Below are 20154 nucleotides of genomic sequence, written 5' to 3' on the forward strand. Positions count from 1 at the left end.
CTTAATAGGCAGTACTAATTAACTTTTCAGGAGTGAAATCTCCAATGACTTTAATTTCCTGTTATTTCAACTCGCTTACATAAAATATATACTACATTTTGATGGCTATTTTCTTTTACAAGTATTTTTTGAAATTTGTATTTTACATATAAGTGTAGTGGGCGGCGCGGCTCTGGCCAGCAGCGGCCTCTGCAGTCTGTCCGCGTTTTAATATTTTTCTGTCTGTGTTTTAATGTAGTTTTTGTTATTTTTTGTTGGGGTGTGTGTGTGTGGGGTGGGAGGGGGGGGGGAAACTTTTTAAATCTCTCCCTGCACTGCACTGGAGACCCGACCTTTTCTCGTCGGGTTTCCGTTGTCGTTGGGGCCGCAACGAGGAGCGGCCTCCAACAGGAAGAAGCCCGGGACTCTGGTGCTACAACTCACTGTCGCCGTCGCGGTGCTGGCCGAGTCCGGAGCGGGTGGAGCAGTGGAGGAGCACTGCTGCTGCTGCTGCTGCTGCTGCGGCCCGACCGGAGAGTCGGAGGCTCCAACGACAGGTCTGTGGACGGCGGCACCGGGAGCCCGCGGGTCCCTGGAGGGAGACCGCTTTTCAGGGCTCTCGCAACGGCGACTTCTCCCGCCCGAGTTGCGGGGTCGAAGAGCTCCTGGAGCGGGGCCTGACATCACTGCCCCGCGCGGCTTGGAATGGCCGCGGGACTCTGCGAGCGCACGCCGGGGGCTTTAACACCAAGACCCGGTGTGCGACCTCGCACCACCCGGCGTGGCTTTAATGGCCGCGGGACAATTGCCATCGCCAGCCGGGGGCTTTGACTTTGACTCTGACATCGGGGGGGGGGGGGGGGGGGGAGAGTGCAGTGGAGAAATAAGTTTATTAGGCCTTCCATCACAGCGATGTGATGGATGTTTATGTAAATTATGTTGTGTCTTGGGTCTATGTGTTTGTATGTATGGCTGCAGAAACGGCATTTCGTTTGGACCTCAAGGGGTCCAAATGACAATAAATGTATCTTATCTTATCTTATCTTATCTTATTAATATGATAGTTAAGAATTTATGCAAATATATTCAGCAATAGAATCTTGAAATTAGATTACAGACCAAATTAACCTAATTAAGAAAGATACATATTTCAAGGTCAGGCTATTGTCACATGAACCAATTAAGGTAACAGTGAAATTCCAATTACCATGCAGCCATACTTTAAAAAAAAAGCATCAAGACTCACAACTACATCAAAGTTAACACAAACATGCACCACAGTGGATTCCCCACGTTCCTTAGTGATGGAAAGCAATAAAGTCCAATCTCCTTGTTCTCCCGCGGTCGGGGGAGTCTAACCATCCGCAGTCGGGGCGGTGGAAACTCCTGCAGCTTGGAGTCCCAGATGTTGGTCTCTAACCAGAGACTGCGGGCTCCCTGATGTTAAAGTCCCGCAGGCTCTGACGGTTGGAGTCCCCCAAAGATGACCCACGATAGGGATCGCGAACTCCGGTCAATCTCCAGCAAAGGCCGCCAACTCCTCGATGTTAGGCCGCAGTGCGGGCGGAGATACCATACGGAAAAAATCACATCTCCGTCGAGGTAAGAGATTAGAAAAGGTTTCCCCCAACTCCTCACCGCACATAAAACAAGCTAAAGAAAACTAAAAAACATACATTTAACAGACACAAAGAAGGAAAGGACAGACAGACTGTTGGCAAGGCAGCCATTGCTGGTGCCGCCCGGTGGATTTATTGTAACATGCTGTGGCGTCTCCCAAGGGTCGGAGGCGGCCCTTAGCTGGAGGGATAAAAGGCAAGGGTTTAGATACCATCTTCCTCTAGCAGACTCGTCTGGTAAGGAGAAACATAGAAAATAGGTGCAGGAGTAGAGGCCATTCGGCCCTTCGAGCCTGCACCGCCATTCAATATGATCATGGCTGGTCATCCAACTCAGTATCCTGTACCTGCCTTCTCTACATACCCCCTGATTCCTTCTAACTCCCTCTTAAATATAGCCAATGAACTGGCCTCAACTACCTTCTGTGGCAGGGAATTCCAGAGATTCACCACACTCTGTGTGAAAAATGTTTTTCTCATCACGGTCCTAAAAGATTTCCCCCTTATCCTTAAACTGTGACTCCTTGTTCTGGACTTCCCCAACATTGGGAACAATCTTCCTGCATCTAGCCTGTCCAACCCCTTAAGAATTTTGTAAGTTTCTATAACATCCCCCCTCAATCTTCTAAATTCTAGCGAGTACAAGCCGAGTCTATCCAGTCTTTCTTCATATGAGTCCTGACATCCCAGGAATCAGTCTGGTGAACCTTCTCTGTACTCCCTCTATGGCAAGAATGTCCTTAGATTAGGAGACCAAAACTACGCAATACTCCAGGTGTGGTCTTACCAAGACCCTGTACAACTGCAGTAGAACCTCCCTGCTCCTATACTCAAATCCTTTTGCTATGAATGCTAACATACCATTCGCTTTCTTCACTGCCTGATGCACCTGCATGCCTACTTTCAATGACTGGTGTACCATGACACCCAGGTCTCGTTGCATCTCCCCTTTTCCTAATCGGACACCATTCCGATAATAATCTGCCTTCCTGTTCTTGACAGCAAAGTGGATAACACCACATGTATCTACATTATACTGCATTTACCATGCATTTGCCCACTCACCCAGCCTATCTAAGTCACCTTGCAGCCTCTTAGCATCCTCCTCACAGCTAACACTGCCCCCCAGCTTCGTGTCATCCGCAAACGTGGAGATGTTGCATTCAATTCCCTCATCCAAATCATTAATATATATTGTAAATAGCTGGGGTCCCAGCACTGAGCCTTGTGGTACCCCACTAGTCACTGCCTGCCATTGTGAAAAGGACCCGTTTACTCCTACTCTTTGCTTCCGCTATATACGGAGCAGAGCTGAGCGTCCTGCCCCCTTCGCTGACAGACATTTGTTCCGGTAAGCGGGGGCCCGTCCTCACCGCGGCGAATGGCAGCCCAATCCGCACGTATGGGGTTCGCACGGCCCTGATCGTGTTCGGCTCCTGTAATTTCTCGTGGAGGTTCACCATCGCTGATGTCTCCCAGCCGCTCTGGGCTCACTCCCTCCTGGTGGACGTCAGGCATCAGCGCTTGGTCCACGCCGCCATGATGGAGCCGATCATGCTGCGTTTGGATGAGCCGTTGGGCGCCCCGTCGTCCGTGGATTCCCGCTTTGCTCGGGTCTTGGCCGCGTTCCCGGACATCCTGACCCCACAGTTCCGGTCGTTCACTTCATACTGACTACCGGCCCACCTCTCCACGCACGAGCACGCCGACTGCCGCCGGATAAGCTACGTCTGGGCACAGCAGGAGTTCCGCCCGATGGAGTCCTTGAGGATCGTCCTCATTCAAACAGCCCATGGGCGTTCCCACTCCACATGGTCCCTAAGGCAAGCGGGGGGCTGGCGACCTTGCGGGGATTATCGGCGGCTGATTGCCGCAACCACTGCAGACTTCAACCATACCCCACATCCAGGACTTCAACCCCCATTTGGCCGGGCTACTATTTTCTCCAAAGTGGATCTGGTACGGGGTTATAACCAGATCCCGGTCCACCCGGAGGATGTACCCAAGACAGCAATCATCACGCAATTCGGGCTGTACGACTTCGTGCGGATGCCGTTCGGCCTTAAGAACGCCGCGCAGGCATTCCAACGGTTGATGGATGGGGTGCGTCGCGTCCATCTCCACAAAGCGGGAAGATGGATGATGTGCAGGAGTGGGCGCCGTCTGTGTATGGCAGCCTGTCCGCAGTCCGTCTCTTCACCTTTTTTTTAATTTTAAGTATCCATAAAATGTTAGTTGGAGGTCTTTTATGTGGTGGTTGGGGGGGGGAAGGGGGAAAATTTATTTCATAGTCCCCTAACTGGTCGGAGAGGCAGCTGCTTCTTCGCCCCGTCCTTGCGGCCTACCATCAAGAATGGAGCGGCGTTTTCTGTCGGGACCGGCCGGGACTACAGCTTCGGTGGCGGCGCAGCGCTGGGACACCATCATGGAGCAGGCGATGCCTTACCGTGTCGCCGTGCGGTAAGCTCCGGAACGCTGTGGCCGCCGACTCCCAACATTGCGGAGCTGTGGCGCCCGCGGAGCCTGGGATCGAGTTCGCCGGGGTCGGAGCTCCAACCGGCGCGGCCTGAGGGCTACAAGTGCCCCGGTCTCCGGTCTCCGAGGAGGAGGCAGCCGCTCCAGACTTTCCAAGCCACTGAGGAATGTTTCACCCGACACCGGAGTTCCATCTTCACGGCAAGAGGGCCCTGAAAATTATCGGACTGGCTGCAAGGCCACAAATGGGCCCTGACCTCGGGTGTTTCACAGAGGAAGAGGACTTAACTTTCTGGTGCTTTTCCCCACAGTGGACATTTTTGATTTTGCTGTGGGGGGACGTTTGTGTTGAACTCTATAATGTGTTGTGCCCATTTTCTTTTTTTTTAACCATTTTCTATGGTTTGTATGGAAACTTATTATCTATTTTATGTAAAGCACTTTGGTGTCAAAGCGAGTTGACTTAAAACGTGCTATATAAATAAAACTTACTTACTTACCTGGACATTGTGGGACCTCTCCCGCTGTCCCGGGGCTTCACCCATCTCCTCACGACGGTGGATCGCTTCACGTGGTGGCCGGAGGCCATACCACTGGCCGATACTTCAACGGCTACATGTGCTCGTGCGTTGTCCACGCACTGGATTGCTCCCTTTGGGGTGCCAGTGATATGATAAATTATATTAAATCAATCATTTTAAGGTTCTAGGATAAAGTTAGCAGTTCGCAGGTAATTTGAAATTTGAAATTCTTTAGGTTTAGATTCCAGCTTTAATCAGTCTTTTCCATTCTCAAATTATAGATGATGTTTTGGACCAGCTATTTTAAAGTGGGGTGTGAGGGGAGGGATGGCTGTCAGTCAGTTAAATCTAGTAGTCAGTTGTAGATTGCATTAGGAATCTGAGCTGCAATGTGCAGAAGGGATTTGTTGCGTTTATTGCTTTTCACTGCCTTATGAGAGAATATGCAGATGCACTGATATTAATATGACAGAATATACCTTGAACGTGGTGGCAAGACAAGTAATAATGTCCTGTAAAATGCAAGAGGAATAGATCGAGAGAGCTGGTGAGGGTAGCTCTGGAGGGAACAGGGTCTTCGCAGAGTTCGGACCTGGCCTGTGTGGATGGATTAACTTTAAACTAGGCTAAATAGGTTAAATCACGAGGTCATTAGGAATCATGTCAAGCAGTTTTTACACCACCCCATCTGCATTAACAACAATGTCACATCAGGGGCACGGTGGACTGGGATTTGTCAGGATAAAACCCAGATCCCCTGAGCAATAAAGAGATGGTTTCCAGGTCAGTGGAGGTCAGGTCCCCTCTCACACAGATGTGCAGCTGCTGGTTTAGAAGAAGTCAATTATAAGATGCAATAATCTGAATTGTTTTAGGGACGTGTGGATATTGACTAGGATGTCATTTCAACTTGAGATGGCTTTGATAAATAGTACAATGACAGGAGAGGCAGGGAGTTTCATACATGGCCCATGTCAGTGAAACAGCTAGTTATTCTAAAAGCAACACATGGCCCATGTCAGTGAAACAGCTAGTTATTCTAAAAGCAACACATGCTTAAATTAGTGGGTTAAAGGTTTTATTGCTTTTAAATAATCAAATTTTATCAGTGCCCTCTTATTAAGATCAAAAACACTCTTTGGACAGCAATTTTGCTATGGCCAGACTAAGTATAACAATATATCAGGCAAAGAACACCAGAATCAAACGACATAATCGCACGTAATCTCAAGCTGCCTACAGGGCCCGCAAGAACTGGATTCTTGACATGATTTTTAACAAGAACAACTCTGCAGCAGTGCTGGGTATCATTGTGAGATTCAATAAGTGTGGATCTCCAGGGAAATAACCCACACCAGGAGGTTGTTATGGAACGGTGAGATGTTGGTACTCAGTATTTATTTGTGGACAAGTGGATTCCAGGAATGGGTTTGTGGGAAATCACAAGTTAAGAGATTTTGCTCCCAGGTGTCAAAAATTGCACTCTAAAGAACCATTGATATTGTAAGGTTTTTTAATGTACTTTTAATTTGGTGGTGATTTTAATTTGCATATATTTTTTTACAACTGCTGTTTTTAATTTAGTCTTTTGTAATGTTTTGATCTATGTAATAAATATTTGTCTTCAATTGACATTAACAATGTTATTGACAGAGGTTTGAACACTGTTGCTGTTCTTCTTGTGGATGATTCTTTGCATTAATGATTACTTTTGCCTTTCTATATATGTATATCTGAAGAAGGGTCTCAACCCAAAACGTCACCCATTCAGACATTATCCAGAGATGCTGCCTGCCCTGCTGAGATACTCCAGTATTTTGTGTCTATACATATGTGAATGTTTGCTGTTTCTCACATTCCATCAGCTGCAGTATTGGAGAGTGTTATTTACATCATTCGTTTTCATTCATGAAGAAGTTGACTGTTTATTTGCTGGTCCCCGAGGTTGCAGTGCGTTTAGAATACTGCTTTGTTTCAGAGTTTGCAAATTTGAAATGTCTTCTGCAACTACAGGAATGTCTGCCGTTCGATTGTCTGCCATAGTTTCACTCTCACTATCAGACAAGGTGCAGAGCAGAGCATCATTTTCATACGTAGGGAAATAATACCTAAATATAAAAACAACACAAATGCAGTGAAAAGTTTAACAATGTTATAATAATATCCATAAACATTTGCGATTAAAATGTTTGCACGCTTGTGGCCCACAGTATAAGCTCTGGGAAAGTGTAGTAGAGGCCAATGAGCTATGGTGTTATTTATTGTATTACCTCTCTGGGCTCTGTGTTACTTACTATACAACAGAAAACCATAACAAGTTTTAGATCCTCTGCTCTAATATCGTAACATATAGACACTGCCATTGTTTTTACTCTTTTATGAGGTTGGTGATAGGGATATTCGAATTATTCACCCCTATTTCTCTGAAGTCGCCAAGTTGTCGGAGTATTCTGTCGACATCAGTGCTGCACAGGAATAGTGCTCATGCTGCTACTGAAACTAATTCAAGTTTTGGTCAACTGGGTCAGACTTTTGTGGAAAATCAGCAATGTGGTGGGGTGGGAGATTGCAACCTTCATGTGTTCTGCCGTGTTTCAACGAATGCAATCAACCTGGCATGCACAATCATATTAGATCAAAGAGAACAAGTTGTCCTACAACTTTAGGCTGTGCACGTCATACGCAAGAAGAAGAAGCATTGTGGTCACAAGTCTCCACATTAAATGCTGAACCATTTCCAGTCTATTTTTCAAAAAGGCTGAAAGTTTCCCATAACCTCAATGATATCTGCTACATCACTCCTACATCCCAGAAAGCCAGGCATTAGTCAGCTCTGAGCTCTGTATCATGTGGGTTCTTTCCAAAAGCTAAATCTTCTTAATAACTCGATGCTTATCATCTCACATCAGTCGCAAATATTACCAAGGATCAAAAATCTTTAATTTTAAAATACAAGACCAAGTGCGGACATGTTGGGTCCCGTTCACTCAACGCAATATTCCACCAAACTGCGCATGCACTGCGACGTTTTTAAAGTTTAAAATGGCAATAACTCAAAATCAATGTGAACGCTTCTCTCTCTCCTTCTTCAGTCCCCTATTCTCCTCCTCCATTATCATCCCCCTCCCCACCTTCCATCAACCCTCCTCTGCTTCCTCCCCTCGCACACTCCCTCCCCTCCTCCATTACCTCGCCATCCCACTTCCTACCTCCCCTCCTCCATTCCCCCTGATCCCCAGCGCCAGGCCCCGGGACCCTGACGCGACCTCTCCTTGCCCCCCGGATACACAGCGCGGATACCGGGCCCACTGCGCACACATGGGGCTGACAGCCTCCTCCAACAGCGCAGGCGCGGCCGGCAAGTGGAGGCGCTCTTTTAAGTTTTAAATGTCAATAACTTGTAAATAATAACATCAATCTGAACAAAACTTGTTTCTTTTACATCCCAGGACAATGGTGAGTAAGGTGGGCCAAAAATTATAGCACTATCGTGTACCGTTTTGGCGGGGTTTCGGAATATCACGCTCACGCACGCACGTAAACAAACAAGATAAGAGTTTTAGTAATATATAAGACCAACTGGGACCCGTTGGGTACCTGTCACACAGAAGGAAGCCTGGTTCCCCAACGCAACCCGTTCCCCAACGCAATATTGCACCACTAACCCGTAGCCCCCACAGGAAGCGTGGTCCCCCAACTCAACCCGTTGCTAAACGTAAGATTCTAACACTCTCCTGCCTCCCCCAGCACAGGATTTAAAAAAATTGCAATTACACTTCCCCAATTGCAATACCAATTCACCCTCCCCCTCCCCCTCCCGTCCTGCCAGGAGCTGGAGTAAGTGTTGCATGATGGCAACATTTTTGCAAATGTCAGGTGGAGGACTGTGATATCCCATTCAGGTGAAACGTTGGTGGAAGCAGAGTGTTCCTGTATTGCAACTTTGTATCGCAGTTTGTTGGAAGCTGGCGGGAAGGATTTTAACAGTGAAAACGTTGCTAAAGTTGGCTTTTTTTAAACTTTAAATATCAATAACTTGTGAAATATAACATAAAATGTGAAGAAACTTGATACGAACAACCACGGGAAAGAATGAGTAAGATTCTGCAAACATTTTCGCGCTACCGTGTACCGTTTTGGTGTAGCTCCTGATATCACAGACAGACAAACAAGTCAAGACTTTAAATAATATAGATATAGATGTTGTATATTTTACAATTTTAAATGTCTTTTACCCCCAACACATTCCAATGCTTTTTCTTTCAACCTGGTCTTTGGTCTCTACTTTAACCCACTCCTTACCTCAGGGACAAACGACCACAGTAATTTTACATGCACTTTTGCTACGAAATAATCTCCTCATTTTGCCTCAGCCACACTACTGGAAGAGTGCAAATGCTTTGACTGTTGCTCTATTGTGAAGATCGTTAGGAGATATTTAATACATTCATAAATCCATGCTGACTTTGACCGATCCTATCACTGCTTTCCAAATGCGCTGCTATAATATCTTTAATAATCCAGCATCTTCCCCACTACCGATGTAAGGCTAACTGGTTTATTATTCCCCGTTTTCTCTCTCCCTCCTTAAAAAGTGAAGTTACATTGGCTGCCCTCCAGTCCACAGGAAATAATCCAGTTGAGAGAATATTGAAAAATGATCACCAATGCATCCACGATTTCTAGGGCCACATGCTTGAGACCATCAGGCCCTGGGGATTTATCTGCCTTCAGTCCCAACAATTTACCGAACATCATTTTCAGACTAATGTGGATTCCCTTCAGTTCCTCCTTCCCGCTAGATCCTCGGTCCCCTGGTATTTCCGGGAGATTGTTTGTGTCTTCACTAAGGAAGACACAAGCAAAGTACTCATTTAACTGTTTTGCCATTTCCTTGTTTCCCAATATAAATTTACCTATCTCTGACTGTAAGGGACATACATTTGCCCTCACTAATCTTTTCCCTTTTACATATCTAAAGAAACTTTTAGTCAGTTTTTTTATTCCCTGCAAGCTTTCTTTCATGTTCTTTCCACCCCCCCCCCCCCCTCTTAATTAACCCCTTTGTCCTCCTCAGATGAGTTCCAAATTTCTCCCAGTCCTCTGGTTTGCCACATCTTCCGGCCAATTTCTATGCCTCTTCCTTGGCTTTAACATTATCCTTGACTTCCCTCGTCAGCCATAGTTGAGCCGCCTTCCCAGTTTTATATTTTTGCCAGACGGTGATGAATAGTTTATGGAGTTCATCCATGCAGTCTTTAAATCTTCACCATTGCATCTCCACTGTCATCCTTTAAGTATAATTTGCCCGTCTATCCTAGCAAATTCCCTTCTCATACCTTCAAAGTCTCCTTTATTCAAGTTCAGAACGCTAGTCTCTGAATTTACCGTCACTCTCCATCCTAATGCAGAATTCTACCTTATTATGGTCACTGTTGCCCGGAGCCTTGCACAAGATCCTACTAATCCTTCCTCATTACACAATACACAGTCTAGGATGGCCTGTCCTGTAGTCGGTACCTCTACATATTGGTTTTAAAACCCATCCCGTATACCGTATAGGATGGGGATGGTTCTCCTACAATGCTGGGAACTCAAGAACATATTGAGTACAAATGAAAGAAGCAAAGGTGTGCTGAGAAGCTAAAGGATAGATGTGCAGTGATACAGCACTGATAATAATCAACAGTTTGAGTTGCTACTCACTGGGGCTGGTCCCATGCCGACCTATCCAGTAGGGCCACCAAGTGGTTTGTTTCAGTCATGTGATTCACAGTTTCCAATTGGGAGCTGAATGTTTCTCCACACCTGTGGCATCGGCATTGGTGAATTTCTCTTCTTATAAAGTTTACTAATTTGACTTGCTGATAGAAGTTTAACCCTGTGAAGTGGGGAAAAAAAACTTATTGTGCAAATAGATTCTGGATAAAACGTCACGGTTGAAATTCAATTGTTAAAAAGTAACACGAGGTTTCCCCTCTGCTCAACACGTTCCTGAGATTCCCAAAGATATTTTATTTCCTTCTAGCATAGAAATATAGAAAATAGGTGCAGGAGTAGGCCATTCGGCCCTTCGAGCCTGCACCGCCATTCAATATGATCATGGCTGATCATCCAACTCAGTATCCTGTACCTGCCTTCTCTCCATACCCCTTGATCCCTTTAGCCACAAGGGCCACATCTAACTCCCTCTTAAATATAGCCAATGAACTGGCTTCAACTACCTTCTGTGGCAGAGAATTCCAGAGATTCACCACTCTCTGTGAAAAATGTTTTCCTCATCTCGGTCCTAAAAGATTTACCCCTTATCCTTAAACTGTGACCCCTTGTTCTGGACTTCCCCAACATCGGGAACAATCTTCCTGCATCTAGCCTGTCCAACCCCTTAAGAATTTTGTAAGTTTCTATAAAATCCCCCCCTCAATCTTCTAAATTCTAGCGAGTACAAGCTGAGTCTATCCAGTCTTTCTTCATATGAAAGTCCTGACATCCCAGGAATCAGTCTGGTGAACCTTCTCTGTACTCCCTCTATGGCAAGAATGTCTTTCCTCAGATTAGAAGACCAAAACTGTACGCAATACTCCAGGTGTGGTCTCACCAAGACCCTGTACAACTGCAGCAGAACCTCCCTGCTCCTATACTCGAATCCTTTTACTATGAATGCTAACATACCATTCGCTTTCTTCACTGCCTGCTGCAACTGCATGCCTACTTTTAATGACTGGTGTACCATGACACCCAGGTCTCGTTGCATCTCCCCTTTTCCTAATCGGCCACCATTCAGATAATTTACTTCAGATAGTCCACTCTCCTGTTTTTGCCACCAAAGTGGATAACCTCACATTTATCCACATTATACTGCATCTGCCAAGCATTTGCCCACTCACCCAGCCTATCCAAGTCACATTGCAGCCTCCTAGCATCCTCCTCACAGCTAACACTGCCCCCCAGCTTTGTGTCATCCGCAAACTTGGAGATGCTGCATTCAATTCCCTTATCCAAATCATTCATATATATTGTAAATAGCTGGGGTCCCAGCACTGAGCTTTGTGATACCCCACTAGTCACTGCCTGCCATTGCGAAAAGGACCCGTTTACTCCTACTCTTTGCTTCCTGTCTGTCTGCCAGGTGACAGAAAATTGGCTCCGTGGAAGGAAGAGCAGATGGTGATGGTGGAAGTTGCTTCTGGGACTGGAGGCCTGTGACTAGTGGTGTGCCTCAGGGTTCCGAGCTGGGCCCATTACTGTTTGTCATTTACATCAATGATTTGGTTGAGAACATACAGGGCAAGATTAGCAAGTTTGCTGATGATACAAAAGTGGGTGGTTTTGCTGATAGTGAAGATGGTTGTGAAAGACTGCAGCAGGATCTTGATCGATTGGCCAGATGGGCTGAGGAATGGTTAATGGAATTTAATACAGAGAAGTGTGAGGTGTTGTATTATAGGATGTCCAACAAGGGCAGGACCTACACAGTAAATGGTAGGTCTCTGGGGAGTGTTGCAGAGCAGAGGGATTTAGGAGAGCATGGGGCATGGTTCCTTGAAGGTCAAGTTGCAGGTAGACAAGGTGGTCAACAAGGCTTTTGGCACTTTGGCCTTCATCGGTCAGAGTATTGAGCATAGAAGTTGGGAGGTCACGTTGCAGTTGTATAAGACGTTGGTGAGACCGCATTTAGAATATTGTGTTCAGTTGTGGGCACCATGTTATAGGAAATATATTGTCAAGCTTGAAATGGTTCAGAGAAGATTTACGAGGATCTTGCCAGGACTAGAGGGTGTGAGCTATAGGGAGAGGAATAGATCGGGTAGATGCACAGAGTCTCTTGCCGAGTGTAGGAGAATCTAGGACCAGAGGACATATGTTCAAGTTGAAGGGGAAAAGATTTAATAGGAATCTGAGGGGTATCCTTTTCACACAGAAGGTGGTGGGTGTATGGTAGTTGAGGCTGGGACTATCCCAACTATTTAAGAAACATTTAGACAGGTACATGGATAGGACAGGATTGGAGGGATATGGGCCAAGCGCAGGCAGGTGGGACCAGTGTAGCTGGGACATGTTGGTCAGTGTGGGCAAGTTGGGCCGAAGGGCCTGTTTCAACACTGTATCACTCTATGACTCTAATACGAGGCCCAGAGTCAGGAATGGTCAGCTTGATTTACTTGGTAAATCCTGAGACAAGATGCACCTCCAACAGGTATCGCCACATCTGTAGCAGGAGAACCGCCACATCTGGAGAACAATCAGCACATCTGTAGCAGGGGAACCGCCACATCTGGAGAACCACATCTGGAGAACATTGTCACATCTGTAGCAGGGAACCACCACATCTGGAGGAGAACACTGTCACATCTGGAGAACATTGCCACATTGGGAACAGGGGAACATCTGGAGCAGGAGCAGGAGTGCTGCTTTGTCCCAGTACTGCCCGATTCGAGGAATATGGATTTTGACAAGAACGACCAATTCTTTGTCACACTCAAGGGATGGTTTACAGGTGACTGGACAAGCTGTCAGTTAACATCAGCCAGTAATTCACCCATCATTAGCCCACACAATCGTCACATTATTTTACCCAGTTGCCTAACTGACAAGAAGGGCATCTGAAGGAACCTTACAGAGACAGACATCTCTAGAGGGAAGGGTCTCAACCTGAAACGTCACCCATTCCTTCTCTGCAGAGAAGCTGCCTAACCCGCTGAGTTACTCCAACATTTTGTATCTATCTTTGGTTTAAACCAGCATCTGCAGTTCCTTCCTACACAATGAATATAGAGTTTGTTTACCACCCCCTCCCCAGATACTTTCCCCTGCAACCGCAGGAGATGCAACACCCGTCCCTTTACCTCCCCCTTCGACTCCATCCAAGAACCCAAACAGTCTTTCCAGGTGAGGCAGAGGTTCACTTGCACCTCCTCCAACCTCATCTACTGTATCCGCTGTTCTAGGTGTCAACTTCTCTACATCAGCGAGACCAAGCGCAAGGTCGCCGATCGTTCCGCTGAACACCTCCGTTCAGTCCGTCTTAATCTACCTGATCTCCCAGTGGCTCAGCACTTTAACTCCCCCTCCCATTCACAATCTGACCTTTCTGTCCTGGGCCTCCTCCATTGTCAGAGTGAGGCTCAGTGCAAATTGGAGGAACAGCACCTCATATTTTGCTTGGATAGTTTACACCCCAGCGGTATGAACATCTGTGGAATTCTCTGCCATATCTGTGGAATTCTGTGCCACAGAAGGTAGTTGAGACCAGTTCATTGGCTATATTTAAGGGTGAGTTAGATGTGGCCCTTGTGGCTAAAGGGATCAGGGGGTATGGAGAGAAGGCAGGGATGGGATACTGAGTTGGATGATCAACCATGATCATATCGATTGGCGGTGCAGGCTCGAAGGGCCGAATGGCCTACTCCTGCACCTATTTTCTATGTTTCTATGTTTTACTTCTCTACCTTCAGATAGCCCTTGCTTTCCCTCTCTCTCCATCCTCTTCCCAGTTCTCCCACTAGTCTTACTGTCTCCGACTACATTCTATCTCTGTCCCACCCACTCCCCTGACATCAGTCTGAAGAAGGGTCTCGACCCGAAAAGTTGCCCATTCCTTCTCTCCAGAGATGCTGCCTGTCCCGCTGAGTTACTCCAGAGATGCTGCCTGTCCTGCTGAGTTACTCCAGTGATGCTGCCTGTCCCGCTGAGTTACTCCAGTGATGCTGCCTGTCCCCCTGAGTTACTCCAGTGATGCTGCCTGTCCCTCTGAGTTACTCCAGTGGTGCTGCCTGTCCCGCTGAGTTACTCCAGTGATGCTGCCTGTCCCTCTGAGTTACTCCAGTGGTGCTGCCTGTCCCCCTGAGTTACTCCAGTGGTGCTGCCTGTCCCCCTGAGTTACTCCAGCGGTTTGTGTCTACCAATGAATATAGAGGTTGTGTTCCAATTGAGAGCTAGTTTAAAGCAGAAAATATTAACATGAAATTAACATAGAAAAGTACAGCACAGAAATAGGCCTTCGTCCCACCATGATGCTAAATTAAACTAATCCCATCTGCCTATACATGATTTGCATCCCTCTGTTTACACCTGTTCACATGTCTCTGTCTGAATGACTCCTAAATGTTGCTATTGTATTGGTTTCTACCACCTTCCCCACAGCTCATTCCATACCCCTATTCTGTGGAAAAACACCTGCAAATCTCCTTTAAAACCTTCCACTATCTCACCACAAACCCTCCAATATTTCACATTTCCACAATGGGAAGAAGACTAACTAACCACCTTCTTCATGCATCTCATCATTGCCTATATTTAAATGCTGCAGCTTCTGACCTTTCAGAGATAACAATCCAAGTCTGTCCAACCTTTCGTTAATATACTTACCCATTTCAGATTTCAATTTTAGAAGGTCAAAATGATGTACTGCCTACAAAAGATTTAAGGAAAGATAAGATTACACACAGATAGTATGTATTTTTTCAGATTAAAAATCCTTAATACTGCACTAGTAAATATCCAGCAGAGACCCCTCCCTCCGTAACTCCCTTGTCCTTTCTTCCCTTCCCACCCAAACCACCCCCTCTCCTGGCACTTTCCCTTGCAACCACAGGAAATGCTACACTTGTTGCTTTACCTCCCCGCTTGACTCCATCCAAGGACCCAAGCAGTCTTTCCAGGTGCAGCAGAGGTTCACCTGCACCTCCTCCAACCTCATCTATTGCATCCGCTGCTCTCCATCGGTGAGACCAAGCGTAGGCTTGCCAATTGCTTCGCCCAACATCTCCGCTCGGTTTGCAATAACCAAACAGATCTCCCGGTAGCTCAGCACTTCAACTCACCCTCCCATTCCGAATCTCTGAATTTCTGTCCTGGGCCTCCTCCATGGCCAGAGTGAGGCCCACCGTAAAATGGAGGACACCCCAGCAGTATGAACATTGACTTCTCCAGGTAGAATTTCAGGTAGTCCCTGCTTTCTCCTTCTTTCCCCTCCTTTCCCAGCTCTCCCACAGCCCACTGTCTCCACCTCTTCCTTTCCTCCCCACCCCCCCCCCCCCCACCCCCCCCCCCCCCCCCCCCCCACATCAGTCTGAAGAAGGATCTCGACCGGAAATGTCTCCTATTTCCTTCGCTCCATAGATGCTGCTTCACCAGCTGAGCTTCTCCAGTATTTTTGTCTGCCTAGTAAATTTCCAAATAACTTTACCAAGTTAAATGCATAACTAAGCTTGACAAAATATTTCATATTTCATTATCCATTATACTGAGAGAAAAATTTGTCCCAGTGAAAGGAAAACTTTCTGTATGTTAAATCTTTGGAATTTTCTACATCTGAGATGCGGAGTCACGAGAGACCGGACCACCCAGTGTGTGTGTACCAGACCACCCAGTGTGTGTACCAGACCACCCAGTCCGTGTACCAGACCACCCAGTCCGTGTACCAGACCACCCAGTGCGTGTACCAGACCACCCAGTGCGTGTACCAGACCACCCAGTGCGTGTACCAGACCACCCAGTGTGTGTACCAGACCACCCAGTGTGTGTACCAGACCACCCAGTGTGTGTACCAGACCACCCAGTGCGTGTACCAGACCACCCAGTGTGTGTACCAGACCACCCAGTGTGTGTACCAGACCACCCAGTGTGTGTACCAGACCACCCAGTGCGTATACCAGACCACCCAGTCCGTGAGCAGATTGATGAGCCGGAATCAATGCTAAGTGGAGGAAGGGAAACACGAGGCAGGCAAGAGTGTAGACGATGTTGGGACTGATTTCCTACTCCTGCTCATTTCCATGTCATGGATCCTCCAGGAACTCTCTTGAAAATATTTCCAAAGATCTGGGGCAGAGTTGAAGATGAATATGCAATAGCACTTCTTCAAAATCTTGATGAACCTTGCTGAATGCAACTCCAAATTAGTGCTGATATACGGACAGATGTGCAATGTGGTTTCCAGTACAACAGCAATGTGTGAAACTGCAGATGTTCTAATAGTTATCGGTGAAGACCAACTCCAACCACAACTACTAAAAAATATAAACAAAATTACTACAACCACCTTTCACTCTTCCCAAACAACCTGTAACCTTTATCATTGAAGATAGACAACAATGTTGGAGAAACTCAGCGGGTGAGGCAGCACCTATGGAGCAAAGGAATAGCCAACGTTTCGGGTCGAGACCCTTCTTCAGACTGATGCGGGGGGGGGGCGGGAAAAAGAAAGGAAGAGCCAGAGACAGTAGGCTGTGGGAGAGTTGGGGAGGGGAGGGGAAGGAGGGAGAAAGCAAGGACTACCTGAAATTGGAGGTCAATTTTCATACTGCTGGTATATCGTCACTTTTAATATAGTCACTACAACTTTAAGAATATTAAATGAAAACAAAAGCAAATAAATGATTCTGTAATTAGTGATTGATAATTAATAAACATGCACTCATCAATTTTACTTGTCCCTTTTTCCAGACATTGTTCCTTGCTCTTGCAGAGTACTAGACTGGCCATCTGATAAGAGCAGTGTGCAGGTCACTGATGTTATTATCTAGTTTTACCTTCATGTGAAGATGTAGTTTCTCAGTTGAATCTTTTGCTTTCTCGCAGAAAAGACAGACAGCGCACATTGGACTGCCTTGCCAATCAGACCAATCACTGTGAATAGAAGATAAGAATGAAGAAAAGATAAATAAATCACAGTGCCAGTACAGCTCCTACCTTTCTCTGCACAACTTTAGCATGCAAGGTACGGACATGGAAGTGACTTTTCCCAAGAATAGTAGGTCTCTATCATATCCGTGATGGAATGATGCAGACAGGCATCAGTAGCCAAGGCTGAAATGCTAATTTAATTCAAGCTCAGATCATCTAGAGAGCAGTATTTAGCTATATGCTGGCCATAACTGTGAGCACATTCCTGGCACAGATTGAGGTACAAAGTGTGTGTAGAATATACATGAGATGACATGGCCCCATCTGCATCACCAGTTGCTGCTGCCAGCTTTTTATTATAGTACAGGTACTTTAGATTCTGTGGTACAATAATATCGCTAGATTTTGTTCAAGGTGAAGCAATAAAGTGATCAGATAAAGCAAGAAAACTATCTGATGCAGAATCACCCTGCAGCTCTCTGGTTCTGTATGGAGAGGTAAATGGGCCATCTTTACTGGCCTACACTGTAGACACTGAACGAACCTATGTTATTTTAAGATCTACCACTTCTACAAAAATACTCTGTGACATCACGACAAAATCATTAGCCAAATCCATTGGCATGCAAGTTATAGAAAGATCAAGGAGAGAAGTGAGAGCGAGCCTGTCTATATGCCATCTAGAGTTGTACAACGCATACATCTCCTGACATGCAGGCTCTGAAGTTTCTGTGCTTAGTTTTGGACGCTGAACAGCATGAAAAACATGCTGGCTTTATAGGTCCCCATAATTATAATTGACATCAAATATTACATTAGGGTGAATAAATCCCAGCACATCTGATAGTGGTATACTTGAAAATACATCAAGTCGTACTGGCCTCAAATCTATCAGTGGCCAGTCATCACAACCTCAGGATATGACTGCAAGGTATCCACAGGGAACTGTCCTTGACCCAAGCATCTTCATCTTAGAGTCATCTTAGAGCACGGAAACAGGCCCTTCAGCCCAACTCTTTATGCTGACCACCATGCCCCATCTAAGCTAGTCCCATTTTCTTGTTTAGCCCTTATCCCTCTAAATCTTTCCTGTCCATTTACCTGTCCGTGTTTTTTTAATGCAGTTATAGTACCTGCCTCAACTACCTCCTCTGGCACCTCACTCCATATGCTTGCCCTCAGTGAGAAGGTTGTCCATCAGGTTCTTACCAACTCTTGTCCCTCTCACCTTTATGTCCTCTGGTTTTTAATTCCCCTACGCTGTGTAAAGGACTCTGCATTCACTCTATCTATTCCTCCCAAGATCTTATATACCTCTATAAGATCCTCATTCTCCAGTCCTAGCCTGCCCAAACATTCCCTATAGCTCAGCCCCTCTAGTCCTGGCAACATCTTCATTGCCAGCTTCTTTGATAATAACTTGTTGACTTTCAGAAGGACTAAGTAGGGGTTATCCCGTGACAACATTATTATGGTTGGTTCTTGCTCTTTCTTTGTCCTGCAATGGATTCAACATTGCTGAATCTCCCACTGTTAACACCAGTGGCCAGAAGCTTGCGGTGATTAGTTGAGTGAACTTGTGGGCCGTGTAAATACAGGTTATGCATTCTGCCAGGTCATTCACTTCCTGGCCTTGCACTGTCAGTATTTGTCCAGTGATTGTTTACCATGATTCTGTGTAGAAAACTTTGCTTTCTGCGGGTGTCAAGGGTTATGGGGAGAAGGCAGGAAAATGGCATTAGGAGGCAGAGATCAGACTAAATGGCAAAGTAGACTTGATGAGCCAAATGGCCTAATTCTCCGAATGAACAACAGCCTACTGTTGGAATGCATCGGCTGCCTCCTTTAAACAATAGACAATGGACAATAGGTGCAGGAGTAGGCCAATCGGCCCTTCGAGCCAAAACAGAACACCGCCTTTGTAAACGTACCAGGAGTGAGAGAAAGCTGGGCTGCACGTGCCGTTTTATCCAAGCCCGTTCAATCTAACCTTCACACCAGCGACAATCCTGAGCACATGATTTATCCCTTCCTCCTTTCCCTGCCACCTGTGTTGTGATGTGGAAAATCGGAACTTGCTGGGCCAGGATTTGTGGAGAAGCCACACAGCAATGGAAGCCTCTGGCACGGTGTACAAATCCATCAATATATTTGTGACAACGATCACAGGATAAATCTCTTGATGCCGTGACATGAAGGGTACAGTAATTACTAACGCTGGCAAAACCACAAATGATATTTGCCAGTAAACATGCTCACCGGCCATCTGCAGTACTGTCAGCTTCTTCATTACAGCTAATAAAACTGATTAACTTGCAGTAAATGGGCCAGATGTGGACACCTCTATTTATACCACTATGAATCAGAACATACCTATATTATGCCCAGACACAGGTGGAAAGTTCACATTTTTTATGTCAGGAAAAGTAGAAGATAATTTACTGTGAGTTTAACTATCAGCGCCTGTTGTGTTCTATGAATTAGCAGCTGCATGAGTTATAATTTAGCTGAACTTGCTGCTGAAGACAGGACAGGGTGTGAGACCTGCTCCTGTTCTCACCCCCACCAAGCTTAAATCATCACTTGGCAAATGGCCAATGAAAGTGATATGAATCTAAAGTCTGAAATAATCTGTAAGCAGTTCACCTCCTATCTGATGAGCGCATGTGGCTAACTTGGATCAAATTGAAAGGAAATCTGAATCAGGTCAAGACAAGTTAAAATAGTGAGTAATGTTTCAGATTTTGATGATGAATTCCAAGACAGTTATTGCCTTGTGAATCAGCTGTAAACAATTCTCCAGTTACGTACGGTAACTTTGCATAGAATTACAATGAAGCAGTTTGAAACCACAACACTACTTACTCATCTGGTTCCTCTGTGATTCCACCATCGTCTTCAGACTGAACTTCCACCCAGTTCTTCCCAAACTC

The 20154-nt window shown here is 46.0% G+C and overlaps 1 protein-coding gene across 1 annotated transcript in view; it reads right to left on the reverse strand.

Moving 5' to 3' along the window:
- Positions 1 to 6095: 6095 nt before the first annotated feature.
- znf277 (zinc finger protein 277) overlaps positions 6096 to 20154 on the reverse strand; it is a 32314-nt gene continuing 18255 nt past the window's right edge. Inside the window, exons 8-12 of the mRNA XM_055650006.1 lie at positions 20087 to 20154; positions 17128 to 17224; positions 14963 to 15005; positions 10301 to 10475; positions 6096 to 6702 (exon numbers count right to left, since the gene is read on the reverse strand). Coding sequence (XP_055505981.1) covers positions 6501 to 6702; positions 10301 to 10475; positions 14963 to 15005; positions 17128 to 17224; positions 20087 to 20154 — 585 coding nt within the window. The 3' untranslated portion in view covers positions 6096 to 6500. The remainder of the gene's footprint in view (positions 6703 to 10300; positions 10476 to 14962; positions 15006 to 17127; positions 17225 to 20086) is intronic.

Source organism: Leucoraja erinacea, chromosome 19 (genome assembly GCF_028641065.1).
Source record: "Leucoraja erinacea ecotype New England chromosome 19, Leri_hhj_1, whole genome shotgun sequence".
NCBI lineage: Eukaryota > Metazoa > Chordata > Chondrichthyes > Rajiformes > Rajidae > Leucoraja > Leucoraja erinaceus.